At 42.6% G+C, this 23,870-nt stretch overlaps 1 protein-coding gene across 10 annotated transcripts in view; it reads left to right on the top strand.

Annotated features, from left to right (window-relative positions):
- The window catches only part of FAM13A (family with sequence similarity 13 member A), a 139,733-nt gene that overhangs the window by 77,843 nt on the left and 38,020 nt on the right, over positions 1-23,870 (top strand). For 7 of the 10 annotated variants that reach the window (XM_027706561.1, XM_027706560.1, XM_027706557.1 and 4 more), the window contains 3 exons: positions 11,361-11,402; positions 21,542-21,586; positions 23,190-23,369. In XM_027706561.1, the coding sequence (XP_027562362.1) occupies positions 11,361-11,402; positions 21,542-21,586; positions 23,190-23,369 (267 nt within the window). Of the gene's footprint in view, positions 1-810; positions 876-11,360; positions 11,403-20,229; positions 20,349-21,538; positions 21,587-23,189; positions 23,370-23,870 lie in introns of those variants that run through there. The other 3 variants (XM_027706564.1, XM_027706565.1, XM_027706566.1) reach the window with 3 other exon arrangements.

Consider the following 23,870-nt stretch of genomic DNA (forward strand, 5'->3'; position numbering starts at 1 on the left):
ACCGTAGATGTAGAAGCAGGAGTGCTTTAGGGTGGCCCACTGGGAACATCAGTAAAAATAAGTTCAGCTCCTGCAACACTCTTCAGTTCAAATGTTAAGGCAAGAGTTCTCGTATGCTCCTCTTTGCGGTGGGTCTGAATTCGCTGGCCAGCTACAGCACAAACCTTTCAAACCCTGGTGGTATTAATATCTGCTGCAACACAAAGGGATCAAGTTCAAAGGCGCGGTTGTGCCAGCCCCGACAGACACGACGATGAAGGTGCGTGTAGGCAGCAGTGGCTCGGTGTCTACTGCAGAGCCAGAGCAGCCCGGCGATGGTGTCCTGGAGCTTCAGATGGTCTGGGGGCACGGCCAGCGCCCTGCCACCCCGGACAGGAGCCAGAGCTGCTGGGGCGGTGAGGAGGCAGGTCGTGGGTGCCTGCGTTGCACCCTGGGGGGCGTTAAGGAAGAAGGGGAGTGGGTTATAGTAACTAGAAGGGTTACTAAAAGACCTTGTGGGGGTCTTTCTGTTAAAAGGTGTCTTGTATCCATCAGCCCGCAGGTTGCGGTATCTCTTGCAGGCCCAGGACATCATAAACCGCTTTTGGTTAACCTGCTCCTGCCGAGGCCGGCGGGGAGGGCAGGGAGCGGGGCCGGGGCCGGGGCCGGTGTCCCAGCTCCTCGGCGGCAGCGGGGGGGCCCGGGCCGGGGCTCTGGGCGGCGGGGCGGGTCGTCGTCAGCCGCCAACCCGGGGCTGGCGGCGCCTTCGCCCCTCCCCGGGGCCGGGCCGCTCCCCGTGGCGAGGCGCTGGCGGCGCTGCGGGCGCGGCCAGAGGCGCGGCGGGCGAGCAGCGGCTCCATGGCCAGCATGGCTTGCGAAGTGATGCCCCTGCAGAGGTACGTGTCCGGTCGGGGCACCGGGGGGCCGGAACTCTGGCCCCACCTTGGAGCGGGGACACCCCCCTGGGAGCTGGGATACCTGCCCCGGCACCGGGGCAGCGCAACAAGTCTGGTTATTAGCCTGTCTCCGGGGCTGGGGGGCTTTGTATTCCTCGTGCGGGGAGGGAGGCTCGATGTAGCGCCCCGAAATCCACACAGCGCTCCCCTTTGCGGGGAGCCTGCCGCGAGGTGGGGGTTGCTCAGGGGTTTATAGGGATTTGGGGGCCATCCTCTCCCTGCCAGCCGTGGTGGTCTGCCGGCTCCCTGTGCCCGGGCAAACCTGTGCCTCCCGCCGCCTCCCTATAGCGGGGGCTGTACTGCGGTAAAGGGAGCGTGGCCGGGCTTGTCCCTGCGCACACCCACCCACAGCTGTCAGCTCGCGCACAGCATGGGCGAGAGGTTTAGTTTTCGGAGGAAAAGGGCTGGTTTGTTTCCAAGGTGCCGACACACACCTCCCTTCAGCACCAGCTGTGAGTGCGTACCTGTGCGGGCGTGTGCTCCTGCCACAATATGGCAGGGGCAACTTCAGTCAAGCTTCTGAAACGGCAGGTCACAGACCCACTGCGGGGAGGAGTGTACACAGCCCTTTTACTGAGTCATTAATTTATTTTTTTTTTTAATTTTTACTGCTCTTTCAGTTCTCAAAATTAAGCGGCCCATACCTCCCCTAGCCATATTTGAATGGGATGAATGTCAGTCTTTTGGTAATCTACAAAACAGTAAATAAGAAATTTACCGTGCTATTTCAGCACTGTGGTGGAGCTCTTTCAGCCAAACCTGCGGAGTTGCTGCTTTTACTTGAACACAATAAAATAGTAACTGAAATTGCTGCCCAAACTGTTACTGTCTTGGTAAAGTGCAGGGTCCTTTGCAGGCAGATTTGTTGCAGTAATGCAGTCATGGGGGTCCATGTTGATGACTGCAGAGAAACAGAAATGTGGTTTCAATGTCTTCAAGTAGTCATGGTGCATAGTTTCTATTTGAAGGACCAGTCTCACATAATATTTTTAACCTTTTTGTGTTCCCGAGGATCTTACTGTCCTAGCAGCGGTCGGAACAAGTGGTTATTATTGTGCTCTTGACTCTTCACCCCAGGGGAAGATAGGTTTCACAGGCTGGCTCTAATTAGACTCCGTTTTTGTTGTTGCAAGCACTAAGTCTCTGTCAGTTAGAGACGTATTCTGCACTTTAGAAGTGAAGAATTTTTTCAAACTCCATTAAACCTTGAGCATGGTACAGAATTGTTTGAGTTTTGCAGTTAAAAATTATTCACAAAATTCTGGTTCCTTTTCTGTCTCCCTGATCTATTTTTAGGCTGTGTATACGGTACTTTAAACATCTAATTTTCTTTGGACCTAGGGGCAGATAAGCACAGAATGCCAGATCCCTATACAGTGGTGTTCTCTAGGGTCCACCTTTATTTTCCCCTATTCTTCTCCCTATAATGCTGTTTTCTCCCTTCTTAGTGCAGAGTTTTGCTGCAGAAGAGAGTCTTGCTGGCTTTGAGCATTTTTTGCAAGCTTCGGGAAAAGTGATGCCTGTTGGTGGTTAGTAACCAGCATGGGTAACACTATGCTTGTAGTTCCCGTGGGGTGGACAGGCTAATGTTGCTGTTCCAGCTGAGGCATGGACAAATTGCAGTGCACGGCTCCTGTTGCTGGGTTTAAATCAGACTAGTGCCACCCTTCAGGTGCTGCGACTTAGGGCACTTCCCAAGCTAAAAGCCTGCATCTTTCCCTCTCAAGAAAGGGAATGAGCTGCCAGCAATAATCACACTTGGTTCCCTTCCTGCGTAAGTGAACTCCCACCTGCCCCTCTCCTGCAGGTGTATTTGGACCACAAGCTGGCCATGCGGTGCCTGCCGTGGGAACCTCCTGTGCTGAAGCACTACAGATGTGTAGCTGATGTGTAAAACTTGGGAGAGGGAGAAAGGCTCTGTCTAAGAAGCTGTGATATGTAAATAGCATTTGTCAGTAGAGAGGCAAAGTATCAAATCTACCAAGGTATCTGTAAGCTCTGAGTCTGTCTTCCTGAAAATCATATAATGTGCTTGCATAGAGGCATAGGTACTATACCGTATCATTTTATTCTATATATAGATACTTGTGGAATGGCACATGATGGGTTATGGTGGCCTGCTGTGAGGAATGGGGATGTCAGGGTTATATTTCATTGCATAGGAAGAGGTGGCAGGCCAAATGTGTTGAACCTCCAGTGCAATAGGTACTATATTGCCCAAGCACCGTAGAAGGCACCAGTAAATGTCACATGGGTTGCATTATTGATTTTCCAACAACTTATCCACCAGTAATTGTCTTTTCCATTGCTAATAGGCTAACATCTCTTCTGAATAGCATTAGCTTACTTTAATGTCTTAGATTCCTAGATAGACCGTTACTAATGCTGTTAATACATGTTAATTCATCTATTCCAGCTCAGTCTATTCAGATTTAACAACAGCTGTGCAAAACTGAAGCCTGTGGTTGCCTTTGCCAGTCGTATCTGCTGGTTGCTGTAGGAGATAAGAAAGGCAGGTACACACTCGGACTTTGTTTGTGATCAGTGGCCTCTGTTGTTTTGCACTTTGCTGAAACAAGTCAAGGTAATAGAAGAGTAAAGCCATCACAAATATTTTTAGAAAGTGCATCTGATAGCAGTAGGGAATGTGACTGATGGGTTTCTAATCTCTACGCAGCAGTTGTCTGTATGGGCTATCTTGCAGTCATCATCAAGATTGTTTGATTTACCTTATTGATTGGTTTGCTTCACAAATACCCAGTATTTTAGCCCAAGAACACTATTTGTATTGCAACACACTTTATTCTTTTTTTCTTTTGAATGGCTGCTGTGTTCTCTTGAACACGTTAGTGAGCATCTGTGTGTAAAGTTGTATTGTAAATATGTCTGATCCTTTGGACTTTGTTATCACTTTCTATCCAAGGTACTGGGAGGGCTTGACAAGCCCTAACGAAGTATGTTCTGGAATATGTATGTGAAGTATGCTCTCTGAGAACTTGTATCTAACTTTGTTTGCTTTGAGTTTGGGTGTTTTTTCTTCTGGTGGAAGAATGGAGAAAAATTCAGAGCTGGTGGCCTAGTGGTTAGCATGCAGGACTCTCACTGCTGCGACCACGGGTTCGAATCCCATGTCCCCCGGGCAGATGGTAGCTCGTTAGCCCTGTGAGGCCATCCATCTATGAGAAGGACACTCTAAACAAACCTACGTCCTAAGGACCTCACTGCCATTGTCCAAGCTTGCTTGGCCCCGGCAGATGAACCTTAGGATTAAAGGGTGGGCTCAGTTCAGCGCAGGCTGTGTCTCACCTAAAAAATCCATTGCGCAGGCTGGAAAGGTAAAAAGACCTTTCCCCAAATCTTCGTTCGCGAAGACTGGCCATTAAGGTTCTCATCTTCCATGAGTTATAGCTTATTACAAAAGCTATGTGAATTTTATGTGAATTTTTTTGCCTTCCAAGCTCAGATTTGGCCCACAGCTGGGTACCTTGTCTTGTCACAGCTGTGACATGGTGAGTGTAGGAGCCTATGGAAAACTGTCTGAGTACAACTGAGAGTGGGGGGCTCTGACTAAAAGAGGAAAGTGAGATGGAATTTTTCTGTGGTGTTTGCCTCTGGGATGTCCACCTGATTAAGCAAAAAAGTATGAATATTTACCTAAAAGCTGGGCTCTGAGATACCTTTATTTGAAGTGTGCAAGCTTTTAACAAACAATCCTGAAACTGAAATCACTGGTTACCTAGTAACAGTTCCTCACCATTATAATGCAACAGGTATGTGTGTGTTATGCAACTTTACACTGTTAAATTCTGAGATGAGATGAGACTTTGGCTGGTACATTCATTCTGCCTCTTTCTGACCCATTTTCTAGTTTTAACCCAGTTAGGGCTATTGCCAAACCACAAGTAGAAGGAAAGACATGGCCCTGTCTTTCATAATAAGACCCAAGTAGTTTAAGAAGTAAAACAACAAAAGCAAGCTGTTTAACATTGATGTCATTTTATAAAAGATAAACATATTTGCAGTCTAGGAGGATAGTAGGTAGAAAATCATTATACAAAATTATACTGTCAAGGATTCTGGGATATTCAGATATGTTAATATAAAATGGAAAATCAGCCTCTTGCTCGCAGTGGCATTTAATTAGCAACAAGTTCTGCTAATTGCACCTTGCTGTACAGGGATAGCCTGTACTCCCTGATCCCTGATGTTGCTTTGAAGTGGGAGGAGGTGTGTAAAAAGGCTTCAGTGTAGTTTTTTTTCCTGTTCAGGTAAGGTGCCTCAATCTCAGTGCCCCCTCGCGCACAGCCAGCACAGTTATGCCTGTGGATAATGCACTATATTCTCATTATGTTTGGCTGTGCTCTACGATAGTGTTTCCTAGAATTAAAAACCTCCTACTCTAGGCTTGGGTCCTTGTGCCTTAATCGTGACTGTGGCAAGAAGTAATAAGTGCTCATCAGGTGTGACAAAGTGATTGTTCGTATTTACCTCAGCTTGTCTCTGTGGAGTAGTAATACAGGTATTTTGAGTGCCAGAGAAAACAAGAAGCAGAAGCTTCTGCTTTTAGAAGGCGAATGGGGAACTCTTCCCCCAAAAAGTCTCTTTCTTCAACCCTGCAGTTATGTTGCTGCCCACTGGGATCTCACATGCTTAAGATGTAATTTAGTTGAGAGACTTTAGGAAAAACACTGCTGAAGAAACAGCTTTGGGGAAGATGGTGGGATCCTTTGGGGATTAATATTTAAACCAATACCAATCCACTCCCACCCAAGTAATTGGAGATGTTTTGCAGAGTATGTGAGTTCAGAATAAAGAAGCTGGATTGTCAGCCTCATATTTTGACATGTGGCTCGTTGGCTGAGTAGCTTATTTAAGTTTCAGTGGTATGCATGGTTAGATATAAGCATAACTATTGTGAAGACTGGAGATAAATATCTGGAACAACATGTTATGGTTTTGATTTATAAGAGTTACTCTTCAGGGAAAATGAAAATGTTTTCATGGAAATAACTCACAGAGAAATAGCTGTTAAGCATTTGTTTCTTAAACAGTGCATATAGGGCATTCCTCCCTCCCCCTTCTTTAGGTGTATAGAGGAAGGGTGGTATTGCTCAATAATTGATGGTAGGTGCTGACTTTAACGTTGACCATTATATCACCACACTGTTATGTTAGATGAAATTTACAGTTAGTCTTGCATCGAGGGTGGCATTATTCTTCCTTCTTTTGCATAATGTACCTCAATATTTATTTGAAGGAAGTTTGTTTTGAAGGATTTATTTGAAGGAAAAAGCTTATGTTGCTTGATATTTCTCATTGGCAAAAACATTGCCTTTTACCCACTGCTGCGAAGCACAAGCTATGAGTAAATTGCTCTATTGAGAAAATAAGTATGCAATAAATTTTCATGAGCTGTTTCAATCTTGCATTTTTTGCAAGATTGAAATAACTTTTATGGGGAATTGACTTAGGGGGGTGAAGAAGTGCTGAAAAACTTGTGAATAAGACGAGACATTCAGCAAAAAGCAACTACTGTGGCCTGAAAATCAGTGTTTCCTTGAAGCTGTTTTTAGTGTTCTTAGTATTGAATGTCGGAACAAGTAAATAAACAATATTGTTAATATCCTCTGTAAATGCAAAAATTGCATGTCTCTTAATCCAAGAAGGCACGGTGGTTCTGAATGATGAGAAGAAAACAAGAGGAGACTCAAGCTCGAACCTTCCTTCTCCTGCCTTCAAAAGCTGTGTTAACTTTTGATATCGTTAGTAATTTGACACCGACTTTTCAATGCCTTTTTGTTTGATTGCATTAAAATTAAAAGCAACTATTGCCTTGCCTGAAAGAAGTATTCTCACTAAACAAGCAATTAATTTCTTTTCAAGTCCAGAATATCTGTGGTGGAATAGAAAGTGAACCATTTCCTTATCTAACTTTTGAGGTCAGAACAAATAGAGTCTATGGCAAGGCACTAGGAAAACATGACCTTGGCTGAGCAGCAAGACCCTGGCAGTCTCTAGGTCTTTCATTTCTGGTGTAGAATGTTGACACTTCACTCAAAGTACATTTTCATGATTGTAAAAAGAACCCACAAACCCCAAACCCTGCAACTCAGTGTATTAATTTAATTTCATCCACTTAATGTCCCATTTATCTTTTGAAAAGAGATGTGGAATAGGAAAGCAGCAGTGGATTTGCAATGGAGGCTCCAGTGCCAGGAAGCCAAGACAGAAGAACTGCTGATAGTTAAGTGCAAATAAAACAAGGAGGAAGGACCCTGAGCTACCCTCTGACTTGGGCTCAGGCAGTTGAGGAGAGGGCTGAGACAGGGGTAGCCCATATATGTGTAAATAAATTAGGAACTTTCTGTCTAAGTGGGTGTTCTGCAATAGGCTCAGCAGCCCCCTTGTTCTTCCTGAAGGGCAAGTTGATTTAATGGTTGAACTTGATAATCTTAGAGGTTTTCACCCTCAACAATTCTGTGGTTCTATGACACCATCAGCACAAAAAAAAAAAAAAGGGCCATCATTGTATATTTAAGGATGTGAGGGGTGAACAGTTGACTGTAACATTCCTGTTGCAAAAGAGGGAGGCAAAAAAAGGTAACTGCCCTTCTGTGATGGAAATTTATCGTTTAACAGTTAGACTTCACCCAGGCTTTCCTATTTCCTTTCTCAGAGACAGAAAGGATGAGTTGTGTAAATGCTGAGAAATACATGTGCCTGAAAATCCCCAAATGTGCTAAACTAACTAGTCAGCTAAACTGGTGTTCCTTCCAGTCTGACAAACTGTTTTGTTAGCTCAGTTGAGGTCACAAACATAACAATATTCCTTCTTTAGCTCTGAAATAAACAGAACAAGTTTATTTGTTTGTTTTTGTTTGTTTTTAGTTTGGCTGGTATTTGTTTTGGTTTTTAGCAGGAAGGCATCAGTTAGGTAATCTCCCAAGTATTTCATGGAAGCAATTAATTTCTGTTTAATCCCTTGATTTAGAGGAACTATTTATATGCCTGAATTAAAAGAGACTGCTGTGTTTTGCACTCACCTACTTGGCCAGGTAATCAGGGGTAGCTGAATAAATAACTGGGGTTTTTAAAAGTTATTTCATCCTTTTAGTACCTTCTCATCATAAAGCATGTGTAAAGCTAGACAAACTTTGATGATAAAAACCAACCAAACAAAAAAAAAACAAAACCCCAGACTTAATCTACTGCTAATCCTGTTTGTCTAATGGGTAAACTCTTTGCTGGGCAAGGTAGAAATTTAAACTATGTAAGAGCTGCTCATCAGAATGACTTGTCCTGTCCATACTGTGGGAAGCTGACTTGGTTTGCCCAGTCATTGTGCCAGGTATTAAGCTTTTCCTTCTTTCTGGAAGGGTTATATATCCCTTTAACCAAAGAGGAATTATGTAACCCAAGTACAGTGATAATGGCCCATCTTCGCGAACGAAGATTTGGGGAAAGGTCTTTTTACCTTTCCAGCCTGCGCAATGGATTTTTTAGGTGAGACACAGCCTGCGCTGAACTGAGCCCACCCTTTAATCCTAAGGTTCATCTGCTGGGGCCAAGCAAGCTTGGACAATGGCAGTGAGGTCCTCAGGACGTAGGTTTGTTTAGAGTGTCCTTCTCATAGATGGATGGCCTCACAGGGCTAACGGGTTCCATCTGCGCGGGAGGGACTGGGAATCGAACCTGGGTCGCAGCGGTGAGAGTCCTGCATGCTAACCACTAGGCCACCAGGGGTCCCACCCAAGTACAGTACAGTGCAGTTAAATGTTAAACATATCTTAGCGACTTATAGCATTTTCTTTTGGAAGGATATATGGTAGACACCTTCAGTTCAAGGTGTTTTAAAAACAAGTGAGCAGTTGTTTTCTAATCAGCATAGTGTGAGTTATGTGCCAAAGAGTGCTGTGTGGAAGGTTTTAAAGCAATTTCTAGCCCATTTATTGTGTAATACCAACTGGTGATCATTTATGATTACGTCTTGTACATTTTTGCTTGCTTGCCTGTCACTTCTCTGTCTGAAACCATGTGGTTAGGTATATACAGGTTTAAAACTTCTTGCGCACAATTTCCATTTCTTTCATTAAACTGAGCTGTGCTTGTGTGGATAAGCGCATCAGTTTATTACCTTTCAGTGGGAATAATCCGTTATTTCATAAAGTGTTATAATCAAAACAGAATCTTTGTGTGCTAAGTGATTGGAGTAGGATTTGGTAGTCTCACATCTAATTTGAGAGATTATGAATTGTGTGGAATAACTACTTTAAATCTGTTTGCAATTTAGACAGCTCATGTCTTCCAGCTTGCACTAATGACTTGGCTAAGGTGCATGAAGTTAGGGAAGGATGTTTGGGATATGTTGTTTTTAATGGTTTAGTGGGGAAATGGGTAATATGCTTTACTCAGATGCAGGAGATCTTCTTAGAAGATTTTTATGGTTTTCTCAGAAGTCTGGATTTCATACTAATTAACTTGGAGGTATTCATCCCAGATTCAGCTACTGATCAGTGCTGCATATGTAAAACTATAAACCATTATTTAGTAGAAGAGGTTATGCATAGCTACAATTATTACCAACTGTGAAATTCTGAGACATGATGATCTGAATGAAGCTGGCACTTGGTTTCTTGCTTCTGTAAGAGCTGTTTGTCTGCCATTCCCAGCTAATGTTCTTTAAATATTTGTTTCTCCTCTGTTACTTTGTATGGGTGGATATTGATTTTTTTTTTGTACAGATATAAAGCTTTCTTGAACTTACAGAGCAGCAGTTGTACTTGCTGTGGAAGAACAGGAAGGAAATGCAAGAAGTTTCAGAGTCCCTCCTGAATACTGCTTTTCCATCTGATCTGTCAAAGCAAATATTGGAAGCATGAATGTAAAAAAGCTATTTGGACTTTTTCAGTATCATTGTGCTTCAGTGACTTGGAAAGTAATTACAAATCCTGAGATAAGGAAGGGGTTTTATGATAGAAGAGAAAGCATGTTTGGTGTGGCTTTGACAACTGCCACTTGTACATAAAGCAGCATTTGGTGTTGGCATTTGAAGTTGCACTAATGAACAGAAATCTTGATGGTGCTGTGAACTTTCCTCTGAGAAAACATTTTTCATGTTTTCTGTCCAATACTGGGACTTGTTTGCATTGAGATGACAAGTACAGCTACTAACGCAATGAACTGAACATAGCAAAAAACTTCACCAGCAGCTTTGTGAATTTAAAGTAGCTTCTTTACACTTACAAAAATATATATTCTGTAAGTGCTAAATAAAGTGATAACATACATGCAGGCTGGGAGACTGTGCATGCCATCAGGGGAGGGAGCCTGTGCCTGGCAGAGGTTCTTACCTGTGCCTTTTTTGCAGGTTGTCTTCTGGGAAGGGCAATAATAGGCACTTCCATGTTTCCATCCACTTTTTCTAGGCACTCTCAAAGCCATAACAGTTTCTCTCAAAGGCTCTTCAGGTGATGTTGGCCTCAGTTCACAGGCAGGCACTGTCCCCCTGCATTGCACTGCTCTGCATGCTGGCCAGCTCTGGGAGCAACAGTGGTGTTCAGTGCTCCCACAGCAGTGGCTGACTGCAGTTTGCTCAAGCTGCTGACCTCAGTGACATATCCTGTGTGCTTGGAGGAAGCCAAGTATCCTGTTCTGGAGAGTTAAAAGTCTTAAATACCCTGCAAAACTGACTGTTTCTCCATTTGGAATGAGTAGGTGAAATTTGTTTCAACCCCTTTGTACAGTGGCATGGTCTTACATTGACTTAAGCCATCAGTCCACCACAACTTTAAGCTTCAGTGTTCCAGCAGCTCGTTCTTAGGCTTGTGCCAGCACAGGCAGGCTGAGCAGGCCAGCTGACAACTAAAACACCGTTTTGTCAGGGGACCTCCATGCCAACCGATGGAAGTCCCCGATCTCAAGCCTACAGAAATTTTGGCATAGTCAAATAAGCTTTCCACAGGAGCAGTGAAACTGGGGAATTTGTAGCCTCGTGCATACACCTATGGCCATTTCTGTGGTTACTCAAGATGTCATTTGTGTTTTTTTCTCAAATTTGGCTTTAATAGGCAGATTGTTTAATTCTGGAACAGCAGGCAGCAAAGGGCTCTCTTGGTTTTGCTGGCAAAAAAATGCTTTATTGTTGCTATGGGAATAGTCCTCACACTGCTGCAGAGTCTGAATGACTCCTGGCTGTCTAGCAGGAGATCTGTTACACCACGTTTGTGGACACTGAGGAGTTAGATTGCCAGGATTTAAGAAATGTAACTTAAAGGTTTCTTCCATGCGTAAAACCAGGAGACAAAGTAGATGTGTTACCTCTGTAGCAGATTTCACTTTTGTTATCTCTGCTTGTTAAGAGTATCTTGAACTGCACATACAAGACAGAACTGCATACTAATCTTAAAAAATATGTTTTATTTTTAGCTCCCAAGAAGATGAGCGGCCTATGTCACCCTTCTATGTGAGGTATTTACTCAGTTGTTTAAATTTATTTTTCTGTGCGGGCTTGACTCATTATTGGAATTAAATGTGGGGAGGGGTGCCAGAAATGCCGAACAAACTGTAATCAAAGTGAAGATTAATGTTACATTTGTAATTATTGCTCAGTTAGTGAGATAAGTCTTTGAAGATACAAACTCTGTTGCGATTTTTTTTGTATTTACAGAATAGACATGGGGTTTAAACTCTTAATTAGAAGATGGACATGGGTTTCCTCTTTTTTTAGATTTGTTATGTAGCTTTGGTGCCTGTCTTGAGTAGTTTATAATCTGCAGGCACAGGAGAGATTTTTGCCACAAGCTTTGAGGAACTCGCAGCATGTGCTGCTCAGAAAGAAATCAGGAACCAGATGGTGAGTCAGCAGCCCGTACAGCAACTGCTTCTCTGCTGCAGCCCAGAAGAGCAGGAGAGTGCCTGGGTCCCCAGCAAGCCTTCCTGGAGGGAACGGTGCTCATGCTGCATTTGAACAAACTGTGTTTCTTGTTTTGCCAACTGGAGGGCAAAGTCACTGCTTGTAAAAATGGTCTAATTCTGTTGACATCAGTGAAAGTTTGCTCTGCTTGCTTCAGTAGCAGGCTCAATTCCAGTGCTTTCATTTTTACTTAGTGGAAGAACAGGAGCCAGGGCAATTAACAGTGAAGGGCTGCAGAGGAGGAAGGGGCAGATATTATAATTGGGTTCTTTGATCTCTGCAGAGTACACAAATAAAAAGAAACCCCAGTGGTGCTTTATGTGAGAGCAGTGATAATTAGAATTCTTACAGCGATCTTTGAAATTTGTTAATTCTCTTGTATATATTCCTATTTATCTTTGTAGCTTGGGTTTTTTCTTAGAGAATTTTTTTAACAAACTATAGAAACACTGCATTTAATGCATACTGTGCAGAAGTGTGTGTCAGTGAACTGTTCATGGACTAGCCTGGTTGCATGATCTTGTCTGCCTTCCTGTTGATACACCATCATTCCCTTAAGTGTGTTTGTGAAGATGTTGCCCAGTCTGGGCCTCAAAAGCTCTGAACTGTCTGAGCAGGTTCTGCCTTTTCCATTGTGAGATTATTTTGTAGCTGCATACATATATTCCCCTGTCTCAAGTTTTCCCTAGTTTAAATCTTCATCCCGTCTTTCCATTGAAAATGGTCCCCCTCTTTCTTTCTGGCTAAATGTGACCTTCAGATCATTTTAGGCTTTCATTGCGTTTCCATCTATCTTACTGCTTAAAACTGTCCTTCCAAGCCCTTTCCTGGATTATGGAAAAATCATGCATGAAGGAGATTGTCTTCAGCTGACCTTGTCAAGATTGCCAAGGAGATAGGGAGCCAGGAGAGAACCTGACGAAACTGACATCAAAGCAGGACCTTTCTGAAAGCAAGTTTGAACATTTTAAATAGAAATGTGGGCATCAGGCAAAGCATTGCCAGCCAGTCAAGGGAGGGGATTGTCCCGCTTTGCTCTGCACTGGTGCGACCTCACCTTGAATACTGTGTGCAGATTTGGGCACCACAATATAAGAAAGATATTAAGCTATTGGAGAGTGCCCAAAGGAGGGCAACGAAGACGGTGAAGGGCCTTGAGGGAAAACCGTATGAGGAGCGGCTGAGGTCAATTGATCTGTTCATCCTGGAGGAGAGGAGACTGAGGGGAGATCTCTTTGCAGTCTACAACTTCCTCATGAGGGGAGGAGGAGGGGCAGACACTGATTTCTTGTCTCTGATGACCAGTGCCAGGACAGGAGGGAATGGCCTGAAGTTGTGTCAGGGGAGGTTTAGGTTGGATATTAGAAAAAGGTTCTTCACCCAGAGGGTGGTTGGGCACTGGAACAGGCTCCCCAGAGAAGTGGTCACAGCACCAAGCCTGACAGTTCAAGAAGCATTTGGACAATGCTCTCAGGCACATGGTGGGATTCTTGGGAATGGTCCTGTGCAGGGCTAAGAGTTAGACTCGATGAAAATTGTGGGTCCTTCCAACTCGACGTATTGTGCGATTCTGTGATATTAGGGTGGGTAAGAAAGAATGTGTCCATTGCAATGAAGGGATGGCTTTCCATGGGAATCTATCTTGCAAATAGGAAGGAAACAGTCAGGAATAAGCATATAGTTGGGAAGTGCAGGAATGGCTTGTAGGAGCAGAGAGGGAGCAGCATACCTTGAGACAAAGGCTTTATGCCAAGCTTGTGTCTTTTGTAATGTTGCTGGGATACAGTTATTTGTAGATAAAGCAAACAGCTTGTAAGTCTTGCTTCTATTTATCACACATCAGAAATGTGTCCTCCTGCGGTCAGTTGCCAAGTGCAGTTAATTTGGCAGGAGAGTCGATGCTGGCTGGGCAAATCATGGTGCTTCAACAACTGAGAACTTGAGTGGGTGGCCAGTTTTTTAAGTGCAACTTTGACTGTTCTAATTGCTGCCCCAGAGCTGTGTGTGATATATGTAGGAATTGTGTTTCACACCATGGGCAAGGAAGGGGAGACTGTTTCCTTTAGCTGTCTATTGGTCAAATATGTTTCTATTACTACCAGCCACATTTATAAAATTTGAAATACTGTTCAAGTAATCCTTGAAGTAAATCATGAATGTTTAGGTACAGAGCAGCCACTGCTGTGTTTATGCAGTATTTCCATATAGATAATTATACAAGTTAAATAAGTGGGAACAAGAGCTCTTTAGCTTGCAAACACTGCATGATACTTGGCTTTGCCAGACTGAAGGAGCATTGTGTCCGTCTGTCATGGTTTAACCCCAGCCAGCAACCAGGCGCTTGCTTACTCCTGCACCAGAGAGACTGGGGAGATAATTGGAATGGTAAAAGCTAGAAAACTTGTGGTTGAGATAAAGACAGTTTAATAGGAAAAAACCATTCGCACAACCAAAGCAAACCCAGGAATCAATTCACTGCTTCCATGGGCAGGCAGGTGTTCAGCCATCTCCAGGAGAGCAGGGCCCATCACATGTAATGGTTACTTGGGAAGACAAATGCCATCATTCCAAGCGTCCCCCCCTTCTTCCATCTTCCCCCCACTTTAAATGCAGAGCATGATGTTGCAATGTATGGAATATCCCTTTGGTCAGTTTGGGTGACCTATCCTGGCAGTGTCTCCTCCCAGCCTCTCGTGCACCCCCAACTTCCTTGCCAGCGTGGCAGTACAAAAAGCTGGAAAGGCCTTGGTTCTGCGTAAACCCTGCTCAGCAAAAACCAAAACATCTCTATATTATCAACCCCGTGTTCAGCACAAATCCAAAACACGGCCCCCTATCAGCCACAGTGAAGAAAATTAACTCTACTCTAGCCAAAACCAGCACACCCCCATAGACCAGTTTTGGGATAATCAAACCAGAGACTTGATTATTCAGTGCCGTACCGTGTCAGCTAGAAATGGAGATATTGCCCTGGCTGTTCTTTTTAACAATAAGGCCAATACTGAAGGTCTTAACTTTTAAGTTGGGTTTTTTTCCTTTAGACATTGGGAAAGTCAAGACCAATTATAGAGTTTATCACCACTGCTGCTTTGTAAGGAAATAAGCAGTCATTAACGGTACGAGAGTAAGCAGTAAATGAGGCAAAATGTGACATAGGTTTGTAAAGAGTGGTGGCAACCATACAGCAAAATTATTTTTATAAGACTTTACAGAGAGAGGAAGAAAAGTAATATACCTAATCTGTCTGACATCAGCAAAATGTTTTATATCATGCCATCGATATGGAAAAAAAGGACATTAGTACTAGAACTTAAAGATGGGTAGGGAGGGGGTGAGACCCATAGAGCAAGGAGATTGCTACTGGAGCTCCTTAAATGTCATGGACTTTTTTTCTTTAATAGCCACTGGCACAATAAAATCAAATCATGTGGAGAAACTGAGCTTATAGCAGAAATTTCGGAGGGGTGAATGGGTTGGAAGTGTCTTCTGGGAGAAAATATATGATAGTGAGATATTATATAGGGTGATTTTCATATATATCTGTATAAAGATAAGCATCAAATATAAGATAAAGTATAAAAATAATAACATAGGCAATAATGTCATATATCTCAGGACTAATAATGAAAATCTTTGACGTGAAAGGGGGGTTCCTCGCATTTGGAAGTGCCAAGGAAGAAAAGGATGTGGGCATACTTGTTCATGGAGGGATGGAAGGGAGCCATGGGATGAAAATATTCAAGTTGAAGTAATCATATGACAATGGATATACAAAGGATTTATTTTCAATATACTTAGAAGAAGTATGGATACCTTTGTACAAGAGACAGGTAAGGCCCTGCACAGCTTCAGTAACTTGTGTTCCAATGGCATTAGGTTTATGAAGATGATTAAAGAAATGGGCAGACCCTGTTATAAGATGGAGAAAAGAGCATGGAGGTCTCAGTCACCGTAAGAAACCAGAGGACACATATTCATTCTGAGTTTTAGACAGAAGGGAAGGATTGTTTGTGTTAAATAACAATACTGATGCAAGAGGAAATGTGTACAAGTAGTCTATAAATAAATTTTGGCAGAAAATTATTAATTTTGTAGCTGAAGCCCTCTTTTGTTGGGCATTATAAGGGTGAGGTCACTTGACCAATTTGAGAGATGTGAGGTTTGAGTCCAGGGTTATCCTCTCCCTCTCTGTAGTCCTTGGTCAGATAATTTGTTGGCTCAGCTGTGCTCAGTAGCAGGCAAGGAGATTTCTGCACTGTAAAAGAAGAGGAGAATCTTGCTGAGTGATTGATTGTTCCAGGGAGTCTCCCCTGAAGGGTGTTTATGTTCCAAAACCTTTTGTAACAAAACCTTTTGGTAAATGGAGTTGAGATTGTTAAAAAGCGCAAAGCACTGCTCCTTGTGTAATTCTGTGCTGAGACTGTGAATGCCAGCTGTACTGAGTAATCAGTACTGAGGAACAGTCTGCAGTTTCAGGTAATGAAGCAGCATCTGGCAGCAGCAGTTCCCTGTAAGCACAATTCTGCTCAACACGTGCCACGAGTTTTTAGAAGTCAGAGGATCTACTGACATGCTTTGTGCTGGCGTATATGATTTAGATTTGAGGTTAGTCAGGTAGATGGTTTCTGAGGAGTTCCCAGTGAATACATCCTGAGATAAGGCAGGGTGATATTAAAGGGGGGAAAAAGCAAAAGCTTTGTAGTGTGGAGCTTCCTTGCTAACATGCAGAGCATTAAACTGAAATTGAGATGAGAGCTGACATCACAAGCAATGCCAAAAATTAAATACCCATGTGGGCAGGGCAAGGCATTGGACAGTTTCACCTGATTTAATACTTCTTCTCCTAGAAGTACAGATATCCATCCTGTTGGCAGTATTCTGTACAGCTGACTGTTTCTCCTTTTAACAGTTGTTATTTGAGACAACTCTTTTTATATAATGCAATTCAAATATTCTTAACCTGTAGTATCGGGTAAGATGTTTTACTCTGTTTGTTATCAGGTCAATTTCCTGAAGGAGCTGAAAAATTTTGTTCTGGATTTCACATCTGCTTGGCCACCTTCCTGCTGGACACTTCTTTCTCTGTGGACATGCCATAAGAGGTCGTAAGGCCCACAGGAATACTGGGCCCCATTGCAAATCATGATTACATTGTGTGATGCATATTCATGTCCTGCATCACATCAGCCCTAGCTGAAAGTAAATGCCAGGCCAGTTGGTGCCCCTGCTCTGGGTGTCCAGTTACCATGCAGGTCTGATGCTCCCTGAGGCGTATCTCCCTTCTCTGTAGGGGAACCTGTGCAGACATAGCCATCCAAATTCACCGAGCTAAATCGTGTGGCCCGTATGAGTCCCCTTCAGGGTTGTCTCTGCTCCAAGCAGTAGGTGTCAGTGTGCATCCGTCAGAAAGGATAATCTCAGTGCAAGTGAAAAAGATTAGGAATCGTGAAGACAGTTGCTTTTAGTGGGGTTAGTTTTCTGCATAGTTAAGAAGGTAGTGTCAAAAATAAGGTACCACATTTAAAGGAAGGGTAATTTGATCTGAGTTTCTGAAAGCATGGAGATGCTGAAAAAATACTGAAAGTGTATCATCTGTGTGGTGAGACATCCCAGTAACTAAGAGCACATCTCTTTTATTTTTAATCTCATTATTTTCACATTTTATATGAAAATGTAAAGTGAAGTAGTTGTCTTAAAATGGATCCCACGTGAGTCTGCCATATTGCATGTCACAGTGTGGAGAGTGGGTAGTGTTTAGACTGTTTAAGTACCTATGAAAAGAAATTTCTTAGGTCATGGGTTGAAATAATATATTCATGAGGACTTCAGAAAATTCCCATCTAAAATGTCAAAGCTATTTAAAAATTCTTGACTTTGCTGGAGTGGCAAAATGGTAAAAAGTTTTTGCGTCTATTGAGGCTTTCTTACTGTTGTGCTTGGCTTTCAAAAAAGCAAAAACAGGAAAAAAAACCAACCCTTTTGCTTCCTGAATAAACAGTTGGATTGTAAATAAATCTCAGCAATGAATGACCTTAGCACCAGATTGTAAGTCTAGTTTATGATTTAGGCCATTAAGTATTGTCAGGAAGTAATTAATTGACTTCATAAATGAAAACCCAATCTGGGAAAATACTGTGCCAGTAAAGTTAGTTTGCTCTGTTTGATGTTTTTTTCTTTGCTCTTTTTACCTGGAAGCTAAAACATTAACAGTGACCTGAATGAAAGAAATTTGGAGAAGGGGCTTTGCTATCCAACTCAGTTATTTGTCTGCTATCACAAAATGCCCAGCGCAGACCAAACAAGGTGCAGACATTGAATGAGATAATTCTCACTTCAGTGCACATCTTCTAAACGTAGACAGTACTAATTAGGGGGGGCAGGCAAGCTTTAATGTGCTTTAAAGTGATGGAAAATACCACCTTCCCATACTTGAGGTTGAAACAGAATGGGAGAAGAGACCGTGCAGTAAGAGTTTACCTTATGTGCGAAGCAAGACATTATTCAGAGTTGATGGAGAACCTCTGAAAGTGAGCAAAAAAGACTTGGATAAACAAGTTAGACAACACTAGGAAGTGCTAGAGGTCAGACTTCCTAAAAGGAAAAGCATGAGGGTCATAAGAAGCCAGTTCAAAAGTTTATAGCACTTAAAACAGCTGTGTGCCTTGATGCAGGTTTTCTGGCAAGCTTTCTGAAAGTAAAAATCCCTACCACTGGGAAACTGTCCTGCTGCCTTCTGTCACCAGAGAAGAACCTGTAAATTCTATCAAAAGTCGGTATTTCTCAGCATGCTCTGCAGCAGCTGCGTAATTTAATAAAGATAATCTAGCTGTGGAGATAATTGACCATACATATCAGTGAAACGGAGCAGATGTGAGGAGAAAATAATTAACTGTAGCAGAACATGAGTTGCCATTGTCTGGATGATTTACTGAGCAAGGCAGCCCTTCCAAGGCAGCAGCCTGCACGGGTGGGCATGCCAAGAGGGCTCTTCTAGGCAAGGCTTGCCTCGCCTGCTCCGTGAAGCATAAATCCAACTGCAGAGCAACTTTTGCCACCCAAGAAGTTTGGAAAACCCCGCAGGATACGCCCTGCCTGCCTGGTTGCTCTTCTGGGCTGTGAAATCCTTACTGGGTGGTGTCTTTCCCTGGGTTTGCTAACGTGCTCGTGCACCTCCTGCTCTGTCCTGCAGCAGGCTCAAATCGTAAAACCACTGTGTAACTCTCTACCCTCCACCATTTGTTTTGGATGTGAACTTCCTCAATTTAAGAAAGGTTGGTGGAGAGTAAGTAAAGCAATTTAGCAATGCATTTAAATTAAGCTTCAAAATGAAATAGCCAGAAAAGTTACCAATTGTGGAATTAAGAGGAAGTTGGGGTATCTTGAAAAACTCTGATTTAAAATCTCTGTCTTATTGAGAGGGGGCTAATGAAAGAGCATTAAAATATCACAGAATTAAGAATAAACTTGGATTCAGTACACAAGGAAGAAGTATTTAGAAGGGAAATATAGTAAAATCAGAATGTCAGACCTTCATTTTGTAGTCATCCACTCAGCTGCCATGAAACTATGCATATGTCCTGGTTATTTGTCAGTAGTTTGAAAATTACCATATTACTGTCTTTTCTCTAGAATCAGTGTTGTCTGAGTAGGGCTTTTCTAGATACCACAAAGGAATTGTTACGCAAATATGCAATATTATTAATTAGTTGGGTTAATGTACTTAAAATTGCGTTGGTGTTAGTAAAGCACACAGTTAACTGTGAATTAGACAACTACAGAATGTATTGGAGTGTTATAAAAAAATATATGGATTAGATAAACCTATATCCTAAGGATGTTTAAAAAAAAATAGAATCCAAACAGTCGTTTTTTTCCTCTCCACTACCACTTTCCTGACAGGAAAACAGAGAAGAAGGGTGTGATAACACCCCTGCTCATTTTGTATTACATGTAAGTATTAGAGAAAGTTGATCTATTAGAGAAAGTTGATCCAATATTAACCTGCTCCCACACGCGTAGGAGCAGTAGCCAGCATATGAATTATTAGCCTACCACACTAGCTCCTTACTTGCTAATATGTCTCCCATGGGAGGCCAGGTCTTAAAAAATAGTTTTGGACTGGGAAGAGGCCAAATAGTTTCTGTAAATGAACAAGAAAGCAAGTAGAGTGCTCAAAACATGCTCTTCAAATTACAAAGCCATCCAGTAGTTAATAGACAAGATGTTAGATGTGGGAAGAGAGGGATCTTGCAAATTTTTTGTTTCCTATATGCAGATTGTGTGTCCATACTAATAAATACAGTAGTACATGTTTGTATGTCTTCTATTCATGAAATCATATGAATGACACAGCTGCTTGGGTGCTATGCAGGTCATGTGGGATATACTGGCAAGTCCATGACTGCTTTCCTGGTATGCCACCACTCCAGGGACCTGTGCCTGGACTGGAAAGGTGCACTGAGTGAAGCTGGGACTGTAAAGGATGAGTGTGTGGTTAGGGCACGTTGCTTAACCCAGATGGAGCTGAACACACTGGTTCAGCCTAAGGAAGCTGAAGCATATTGCAAGTCTGATTTGCAGCTGGGTGTTTGTCGGGTTTGTAAATTGGGAGTCGGGCTGTTTTGTTGATAGCTGTAGTGACTCCTTACTTACCCTTCTATCGTCTGTTGCCTGCTGGAGTGGTTATCTGACGGTGTTGCAGCTTCTTAGATAACTCTAGGCCCATACAGTGAAGTGCACAATATTTGAGGAAACAGAGGAAACCTTTGGGTAGTGAAGGAAAGTCAGCTGTTGATGGTTCTGCACTGGAAAGGTTTGAGAGAAACTGGTGAAGACTGAAAGCAATAAATGGCTATTTTGGCAGGAAGCACATTTTGCATCTATCCTGGCTCATACCCTGACCACAGTGCCATTTTATTGGGATATATCAGTCAGTCTTACTAATTCCTCTGTTGATGTGGGGATAATTTGAAATGAACCCCTAGGCCTGTAGCTTATTTGACCTAACGGAGGTCACAGGAGGGATGAATAGGCAAAAAAATCACTTTAGCTGCAAAGCTGAGTCAGCATGGGGGAAAAGGAGGCAGGATGGGACTCAGCTTGGCAGAGGGAGGAAGACAGTGACAGCTGTGCCAGGTGACAGGTCAACTTGTTCAGAAGGACTTTAAACAGCAAGCAGTTACTCCATTTGACCACATTTGTGTTGGCTTTTTCTGAGCCTGAAAATAACCCAAGATAAAAGGGAAAGAAGAGGACATAGGTTTTATTTTTTTAAAACGTGAAGCAAAGAACATGAATGTCAGAGAGCAGTTAAATATTAAGTGTATATACATTTTCAAGTCAGCCTCAAAAGGCAAGGACTTTTGTGATGAGGCTAAAACAGTTGGCAGTAGCAGAAAGCTCAGAAGAAAGCAAAAAAAATCTGCAGTGTGTTGAGGTTGAAATACTTTATTAGACCTTGGCCTAATGCATGGGAATGACAGGGAAATTAATTTTTGAGAATATTGGCATTGTCAAAATGTGCCATTTCACAGTGGGAGAGAAAATTCCTTAAGAGGAAAACTAGTGGCATGCACAGGCAATTGTTGTTGAGACAGCTCAGACCTTTAAGTCTTAGTGCTGCAAAGAACAAGAGTTTTCAAGACCTTATTGTGATGATAAGATCTAATTTTCTTCTCTTTTTTCTTTTGTGCAGTGCCCATGTATCACAAGTCAGTAGCAACATTCCTGCTACGGGAGAGTAAGTGTCTCTTGCAATTTTTTAGCTACCCTTCTTGCATATTGGAGCTTTTTTAGTATCACTGGTTATTCTTTGATTTCTCCTTAAGGGTTGGTCTAACAAAAAGAAAGAGCCAGTTTCCCAGCAAAGCAGATCATCTGCAATGATAATAAATCACTTCCTTCTGAAAAATTCTCAGGCCCTTGGTTCTTTGCTCGCACTGTGCCTGCGATGTTTTGGTTATGCAAAACTTGCATATTTAGAGAAGCTATTTGCACTGTGTTATCCTCTTGCTCTTGTTGGCTCCCTGTTGCATCTTAACAGAGGATGTGACCTGACCCCACTACCATAACTGGGAGCAGCAGAGCTAAGAGTTGACTCCTTTGCCAGAGCTGGAAATTCCCAACGGCTGATGGGTTTGCAGAACTGATTTGTGTCAACAGTGAACTACAGGCGTACTTGGCTAGTTAAACCATGTGGGGGTTTGCAGTTGCTAAGGTATTTTGACTTTTTTTGGGAACTGCAGTCTCAGCAGACTTTCAAGTATAGCAACTGAACACAACTTCTGTAAAGGGGAAGTCAGCCCAAGTACAGGATCCCATGCTCTATCTACTCAGTTAAAAATTAACCAGCAAATCCTGAAATAACATTTTAATTATGAAAAAAACAGTAGAAGCTATACATGGACTTTGGATGAGCATGTTTGAAAAACCCATTCTTCAGCAGACTACTTAAGCATTGCAAGAAACAGAGATGGGATGGGGATGTAAAAAAATGTGTTTCTGTGTGATATCTTTGCAAAAACAACAACAAAAAAAAATTAGATTTTGCCCCTAAAAGCTTCCTCTGATGAAGGATGGAAGGGAATATTAGAAGCAAATGTGAGTACCAAAATAAAGGAGATTCGGTTGTGTTTAAAGTTCAAGTAATCCCACATCTTTAAGCAATGCAACTGCAGAGAATCCTTTGCTGTGGCTAGTGTGGAAGCCCTCTTGCTGCCCCTGGGTGTGACTGTGATCTCTCACCAGAGTACATCAGGGGTGGCTTTGGGTGTGTTCGTGGCACAAGAATGTGTGAAAACAGAATGAATTCAGAACAAAATCCATGCTTGGTCACAAAGTTAAACACGTTAGGAGTTTGTAGTGAGCTACTGTTTGCATATTCTCATCCCTGTGTGAGACAGCAGTGAATCATCATCTTGCAGGTGATCCATTGCCTTGCTGAGCTTGTACTGCACAACAGGCTTGACCGGTGTCAGCATGGCTGGGAATCAGATACAATTTTGTCAGGCCAGGGACTTTTAAGTGGAGGGTGAAAGTTAGACACCAATGTTTGTAGTTGCAGTAGGTAAAATTAGATGTTCTACAGAAGGTTCAAACATCCCTAGAAATAAAAAAGAGCAAGATTAATTGGGAAGGCTCAGCTCTTCTGAGGGACCTGAACTGCAGGGTATCTGAAGATTTTGGCTTTGCTTTTTGCATATGTTGTAGCCCTAGGACATTTTGTGCTGCTTTGCCATCATACGAAAATATAGCCCGCAGATACCCTTGCTTTATTTATTGTTGCAGAGAGAGAGCTCCACAAAGTCTTTGAGCTCAATTGACCTTATTTTTCGGCTTGACAGGTATTTAGAGAAGACAATCCGCTCAGCCGTGGAGCAGCATCTCTTTGATGTTCATGGCTCAGGCGGCCAGAGTTCAGAGGACTCTGAATCGGGAACATCTTCAGCCTCTTCTAATGTGTCTGCCAGGCAGAGGAGGCGGCACCACAAAGAGCAGGAGGAACCCCGGAGAAACAGAGACATGTATGAGCCTGATTTCTTTGTTTTGGAAAGTATATTTGGTTAAGTCTACCCTAGCCATGTCCTCTTATCAAGGCGATGCTACATTCTGTTATGAAATGCACTGACCTTTGCCCTGAGTTGAAAGGGCAGAGCAGGCTGCAGTGCCTGTGCAGAGCTCCATTGCATCAGTTAGAGCTGGGAAATTTAGAGTTTATTGGAGATCATGGAGTGGGGCAAAGCACGATAAGAATCTAGGAGGTTTATGCAGTAAAGTTTTTAATTACAGTATTGGGAATTGGTTACTTACAGTATTTGTTACATTAGTGGAAATTCCCAAGCAGTTGGCTCTATTGCCAGTAACTTTTTTTTTAACATTGGGCTTAGCTGCTTTTCTGAATTCAGAATGGCTTCAAAAATGAGATTAAGTTCTTCTTTTGTGTGTGGAGGCACAGCTTGTGTTTGGATTTAGTGAGGAAACTTGGGAGTTTGTCTGAAATTAGAAAAATCTTCTTTTTGATTAAT

This window comes from Neopelma chrysocephalum, unplaced genomic scaffold (assembly GCF_003984885.1).
Source record: "Neopelma chrysocephalum unplaced genomic scaffold, ASM398488v2 Primary Assembly neopelma1_382, whole genome shotgun sequence".
Classification (NCBI taxonomy): domain Eukaryota; kingdom Metazoa; phylum Chordata; class Aves; order Passeriformes; family Pipridae; genus Neopelma; species Neopelma chrysocephalum.